The sequence below is a fragment of the Aplidium turbinatum genome, chromosome 17 (assembly GCF_918807975.1).
Source record: "Aplidium turbinatum chromosome 17, kaAplTurb1.1, whole genome shotgun sequence".
Taxonomy (NCBI): Eukaryota; Metazoa; Chordata; class Ascidiacea; order Aplousobranchia; family Polyclinidae; genus Aplidium; species Aplidium turbinatum.
In genome coordinates this window covers 19,488,501-19,495,347 of record NC_137488.1, presented here as the reverse complement: position 1 = coordinate 19,495,347, position 6,847 = coordinate 19,488,501, and the positions used below count along the sequence as shown (strand labels likewise).

General features: G+C 39.1%; 1 protein-coding gene across 1 annotated transcript; it reads right to left on the bottom strand.

The window, feature by feature from the left end:
• Positions 1-3,796: 3,796 nt before the first annotated feature.
• Positions 3,797-6,460, bottom strand: LOC145786732 (histone H1-like). Its single transcript, XM_082598459.1, has 2 exons — positions 6,333-6,460; positions 3,797-4,751 (listed from the first exon to the last, which is right to left on the bottom strand). The coding sequence occupies exon 2, from the start codon at positions 4,721-4,723 to the stop codon at positions 4,142-4,144; it is 582 nt and encodes a 193-aa protein (XP_082454585.1). The 5' UTR covers positions 4,724-4,751; positions 6,333-6,460; the 3' UTR covers positions 3,797-4,141.
• Between the last annotated feature and the right edge of the window lie 387 nt (positions 6,461-6,847).

Here is a 6,847-nt window from a genome sequence, read left to right as displayed (position 1 = left end):
ACATTTCAACGAAATCTATCAACTGCGCTTGCAACTCCAGCAATTGCATTGTAGCCAGCTGTGCGGTCTAGTTGTGGGTTCACCCGCTTTTGCAGGGTTATAGAGTTAGTTACGAGTTTAGATCGAGTTATGCCTCACACCGGGCTGACGGTTTAGTAAGTATGCTTGTATTTCTTGAATTCAGTTGTGAGAGCAAGTCCAAGTGATAATGTGTATTGTGTCGCCGACAAGGATAACCATCTTAAGCAATAGGCTTACAGCAGGGATGGCGCACCTTTTTTAGTGCATGGGTCACAAAAGAGACCTTAACCCTTGAAAAAGCAAAAGTGGGTCATACATTTAATTACATGTTAGGCTAATGCGAAAGTTGCTGCTGCATCTTCTCTGCAAGTTTTATTAACCTTGGTTGGTAATCCGTAGTTTTTAGCTTCACACATGCAGCACTCATATCTGAGCTGAGACGATTCCGTGTGCTTGATTGTATAAAATTCATGTGCGAAAATAAAGATTTGCACGAATATGAAGAACCAAACAACGTTAACAGAGCTACCGCAAATCTTTTCATAGTTTCAAACGAATTTGGCAGGGAGTTCCACTCTGTAAGAAGTATATTTTCAGCATGGTTTTCAACAGCAGGAAAGTCACAACCATCCATATCCGTTGTCATTTCAATTTTTTGTAGGAGATGATTTAAGTCTACAAATTTTGTTTTCCAAACTGCACTTTCTTGAAAGTCTATCATTTCCATTTCCAAGTTGTAAAGACGAAGCCATTCGAAGTTTGATAATTCAAGATTTTCAAATTGAATTGCATGCGGGAAAAGAATGAACTGCAATGTAGTATCTAGCTTTCGGAACTGGGTAAACCTTTCTGACATTACATTTTTGGCCTCTTTCGTCGGAAAAACATACTTGTTGAGTGCAGTTTGCTTTTGTTCATAAGTTAAATTGGTGCTGGTAAAGTGCTTCAACAACTGAGGAAAATGTTTCAGCTGACCTTGTTCAAGGTCTACAGAAAAAGTAGCGAGTTTCTTCTCAAATGCTTTAATGTGCCCAAACATGGATAATACAATATTTCCACAGCCTTGCAATTTAGTATTTAACTTATTGTAATGCATTGTGAAATCAGAGAAAAATGTAAATCATTCAAACAAGTAGCCTACTTTCGCTTAACTCTGGATATTTTTGATTTTTTTCAGCTAAAAAAAGTTGTACTCTACTTCTTCCAACAAATCGCTGTAAAACATTACCACAACTTAAGTTGTGTCAGACTGCTATATGGCAATTCGGTATGGTAGCCTACTAGATTAAAATAGGGTGGGGCCTTATTACAAATATTTAGTGAAACATTTATTCTTTGCTGAAATATTTGTTTAAATTTCATTATGTTAAAAAAGACAAGTGGGTCACGGAAAATCTGTGATGGGTCACTTCGTGACCCGCGGGTCAGTGGTTCGCCATCCCTGACCTACAGCGTCATCAACATGAACGCATTGAACGGTTATCCAGTCTGGGTTTGAATCTTTATCCTCGGACTGACAAAGCCATAATAGGTTATTCCTGGTAGTTTCGCATATTTGTAGAGGCTCTTGACGCAGGGCCGGTTACCGAGATTAGCAGAGTGAAGTTTCCGATTGTCGAAGTGTTGTTTCCGCGGAATCATTCCATCCACTAGCTGTCGCTGAATGGATAGCAATCCTGAAATGCGTTGCTCAAGCGTATACCCTGAGAGCCGAACCAACGCCACGTGATCTAGAGTCGGACGCTTAACCACTAAGCTCAGGGGGGTGAAGAGTTCAATATTAAGACAGACAGGAAAAACAGATTTTTTTACCAATTTGTTTGTTATGTGTTTGTTTTAATATCTTTATCCTGCATTGCAGGCCCAAATAATTATAGCCTACATTTTAGCTTGGGGGGCTCAAAAGCTGTTGCGAAGTAAAAGGCTATGCACGTAACATTTGTAGTTGCAATGAGTCTAATTTGCGGTTTTTCGGGCAAAGGCACGGCATATGTTATAAAGTCACAAGGTGCTAGATAGCAGTAAATCCGAATGATTGGGATAATTCCAGCCAAAACATGGGTAATTCCAGCCAAAATGATTGCAGAATAGAATAGATGCAAAATTTTTACCACACAACTTTGTCAGGAATGACCCTCGTGACTTTGTCTAGTACAGGTCTCCACCAAACCAATTTATCCCCTTTGGGGTGTAATATTCGCCAGTAAACGTCAAAAAACACTAACAGCTATCCAATGTTGATGGATTTGTTTTTAAGAGATATTTATGGACAATATTTCCAAAACCAGCATCTTACTCCATTGTAATTGCTTTTACCTGAGATGCCTTGCCAAAAAAACTCACCCAAATTTAAAAATCATTATCGTGCAATCTGTCTGGAATAACCCTATAACACCGACACACGCCCCGTCGGCCTGACACTACAGAGACAGGCATGGGTGCGCCTCAACCGTCTCCGTACGGGCGTCGGGCTTTTCCGCTCAACCATGCACCAATGGGAAATGGCTTCTTCCTCCTCCTGTGAATGTGGTGCCGAGGAACAGACCGCAGACCACATCATCAATGACTGTACCATCTTTAAGCCACCTAACGGAGTGGAAGGTCTGCGCGTCATGGGTGATGAAACTAAAGACTGGCTGCTCTCTAGCAGCTTTCCAGTGTAGTCCGGGAACATCGTAAATCTGGGGTGGTAAAAGGATAGACCCTCAACCCCAGAAGCTCAGACGACGACGACGAACCCAATAACTATTACCCTACCAGTAGCCTACATCACAACTACAAAATTACAAGCAAGATAATTGTACAAAGTGACATAGGCTATGAGAATCAAAACAAATTAAATATAGAAAGTCTTGGGACTGGGATTACTCATTTGGAAAACCAAATGTAGCTTGCCTGGCAGAGTTTGCATTGATGAAGTCCCTTGATATATCGTTTACATTCAAGCTAGAGACTTCTTCTTTGTGTACATGCAACAGCAATAAATTGTACAATCTGTCATGAGACGTAGATGTTCTTAAACAAGTTTTTAAACGCTTCATTGCTGAAAATGAACGCTCCCTGCAAGCATTAGTTGATGGTGCTAACAGAATCATTTTCACCAGTTTTTTGACTTCCCCAACAGATTTGAATACAATATGTATCTCTTACTTTGAGCTTGGGGGGGCATTGCCCCCCAAGCCCCCCCCCGGCAATTACGGGCCTGCTGCATTGCGGGAAAGCGGACTTGAGCGCTATGCATCGGTGTACGCCTTCCGACGTACACCTGACCCACGCTGCAGCCGACTGCAATGTCTGTTTCCGGTTGTCTACTCTACTTATGACTTAAATTTGGTACTACCCATTACTCGAAATCGATCACTGGGTAGCCATAGGATCTAATATAAGCCATAGATCACTGGGTAGCAACCATAGAGGCAATTATCGTAAAGTTTCTTGCCCAGAGAAACAACAGCAAGTGCGGGTGGCTGGAGTCGAACATGCAAGCTCTCGACTGCGAGCCCAACGCGCTAACCACTCGGCCACTGTGATAGAAACAAATTCGCTTAGATTAAACTGACAAAAATGCGCATTATACAAAACAATGAAACAAGTCAAATGTTATCAACCTTGAAATTTAAAACCTAAAAATAGCACAAATATGCTCAAGCTACAATGCATCACCAAGCAATGCTTAACCTGAGCTCTTCACACTATCAACTTTACATATTATTATTACATATTGGCACACCAATACCTTAATGTCTCCAAACGCTGACCTTTAATGTAACAAAAGTACTGTTTGGCAGGCTAGGCAAACCATTTATTATTGTAGACTTGGCAGTAACAATTACAAAGTCAGTTTTAAACAAGAACTATGCAGTGTAGACCTTCAACTAGCAAATCCGGTACGGTACATGGATATGCAAAACTCTTGCTTTTCACACCAACACTTTGGTAGAAATAATTCGCCTCAACTAAACATCCATTGAGGAATAATTCAGCTGAAAAGTGATTACCTTGCTTGGTCTAGAAATCTTGAAGCAATGTCATATTCAAAGTGGATTTCATCTCTTCTACATGATCAGCATGAGTTGTTACAAGGGTTTGTGACATTATCGATATTCACAGTGTCAAAAAGTTATTTTTTTGGTGTTCCTGGTTGTTTTTGACTTCTTGTTTGTCTTTTTGTAGGAGTTTTTGTCAGTGTTGTTGCCTTTTTGACAGTAGTTTTCTTTTTCGGTGATGATTTTGTGGTTTTGCTGGGTCTCTTGGCAGCTGCTTTCTTTTTGGCAGGAGATTTACTTTTTTTGGTCTGGGCACTTTTCTTTTTAGGAGATGCTGGCTTCTTCGAGTCATTTTTTTTCTTTGCAGATGCTGATTTCTTCACAGATGGTTTTTCAGCAGTGAACTTCTTTGCATCCTTAGGTTTTTTTTGGTATGCTTTTAGTTTGAACCTCCCGTTAAAACCATACCCTCCATGTTTGGTTGCAACAATTTTGTCGGTATCTAACAAGCGCTTCAAACCAATGTTGACATACCCATTGACCGATTTTTCACTCAGACCATTGTAGTTAGCTTTAACATATTTAGCAATAGAGCGCTTTGTGCAACCTTTCCTTGTTTTCAGTTCCGTGATAGCTGCCAGCACCATAATGGGATAGGCTGGATGTACCACAGACTTAGACTTGCCTTTAGCCTCGTTGTCTCCTTTAGCAACCATATTTTCTCCAATTTTATCAAAAAATGCTCTGAAAAATGTCACAAGAAATTTACATACATAAGCACTCAATTCTTTCCCATAACTGCAACAGGGTTGCCAGATCCAAAATAATTCTGCAGACAAACTTTAAACAAAAAATAGCCAAACACAATGAAAAAATAAGCAAATTTTAAAACATATAACACTAGTCACTACAAGCAGTTATGAACTTTTTAATTGATTTAATCAAGTATTTTCACAAAACAACACTATTTGGAAGACAAAAAGTCAAATCAACAATTAGTATCCTACGGTATTATACTGTATATATGTCAGGAGTGGCAAAGTTTTTAACTTGTGTAGTAAAAAATTCTCAAAATTTGACAGGCGAGCATCCCATAGTGAACAAACAGTGTTTATACTGTTTAAGCTGGCTAGCTAAACACTTATTATTTAACTACTGTATTAAGAAAAAATAACCAACGCACAGGTCATTCAGGCTGAGGATATTACACCACTGTGGTGAGAAACCACATTCAGGTAAGAAGTCATTACTGTATGTCCAAGCATCATTCGAGTATGGTGACAGCTCACATACAGAAGGCATCATTTGAGATCAGTCATTTGAACTGTATCCTTTACTGTATGTCCAAGCATCATTCGAGTATGGTGACAGCTCACATACAGAAGGCATCATTTGAGATCAGTCATTTGAACTGTATCATTAAGTCATGGACCGCAATGATGACCCCATATGATTTTCAGATAGATTACATAATTCTTTGAGTCAAACAAATTTTCACACAGTTGTGGTTGTATTTACTTAATCATGATGTAGGCTAATTGTATCCTACTATAAAAATAAAAAAGTGGGCCCAAAAATTCTCAATAAAACAAGTTATTGACTTGTTGAGTGCCATAAGTCTCACGCTACCACTCTGTATCACTGCTGAGTGCTGACAAGCTGCAACTGACTTAGCGAAGGTGCCTGCTCTCCTGGTCTTTCGCTGTTTGACATGTCACTGAGCAAGGCAAAGTGCCAAACGTTTACTTGGTTCTGTACTCTACTAATGACTAAGTCTAATTAAATTCTACCGTAGGTGATTGGCTGCAGCTGTCATGAGGAGACAGAAATTTATTGCCATTCGCCGAAGACTTATTGCAAAGTATTGTGCTGAAAGTAAAATTTTTTGGAAAATCCCCAAACACAATTAATTCAGTTAAATCGGTTTTCAAAAATAGCCAAAAAAGAGCCAAGTCGCCAAACCACAAATATGTAGTCAAACACCTTTCAAAATCGGCAAATTTCTGGAATTTGTCCAATAACCCTGAATTGCAACTCAGTGCCAGCAACAAATTTCCAATAAACTTAGATCGTGTGTTCAAAAAAACCCAGATAAGACAAAGACAACCCAGGCTCAGAAAAGACAGTAAGCGGTTGACACTATATAGTGTAAATATAGCCACAGCCTTAAAAGTACCTGCATGTGCTTTTACCACCACTTTATATCATTACACAGAAGCCTCAGAAAGCTGCAAATAATAACACGTACTGTATATAATATTTGATTAGGCTATACAAATATACATGCTTCTGTTGGTACGGTAGTTATTATGGTACATAACTTACCGTATATATACAAAAACAAATGGGGTTCCTATTCCAACAGGGCCATTGTTCGTCCACCAACGTGCACAGCTAACATGCTCCTATGATTTTCAGCATTGTTTGGATTTATTTCTCCTAATTTTCTGTGCATGATGTAATCTTCTCTGATGAAGAGACTCAAAATATTTCTATATTCTGTAGAAACCATAACATACAACTTGTGCAGACGAAAATGCTCATAATGGAATTCCAGGTTGACATTATTTACCTTTTTAGGACATATTTCACGATTAACAAGTGCATCATAAATCTGTTTTGCACCATCAACCTTCCTTGTCAGTCTTACATTGAGACTGAAAATACAAAACCAGCGCTCCCCACTGCTCTAATATGCTGCTGATGACCTGTTCTCGAGATAGCCATCATGTTTGTGCTAGTTTTGGATGTTTATGCTGAGCTTTATCAGCAACTTTTTGAATCAAAGAAAAGTTACAAACCGAAAAACCTAGATTTACCCAAATTTGAAAAAAAACAAA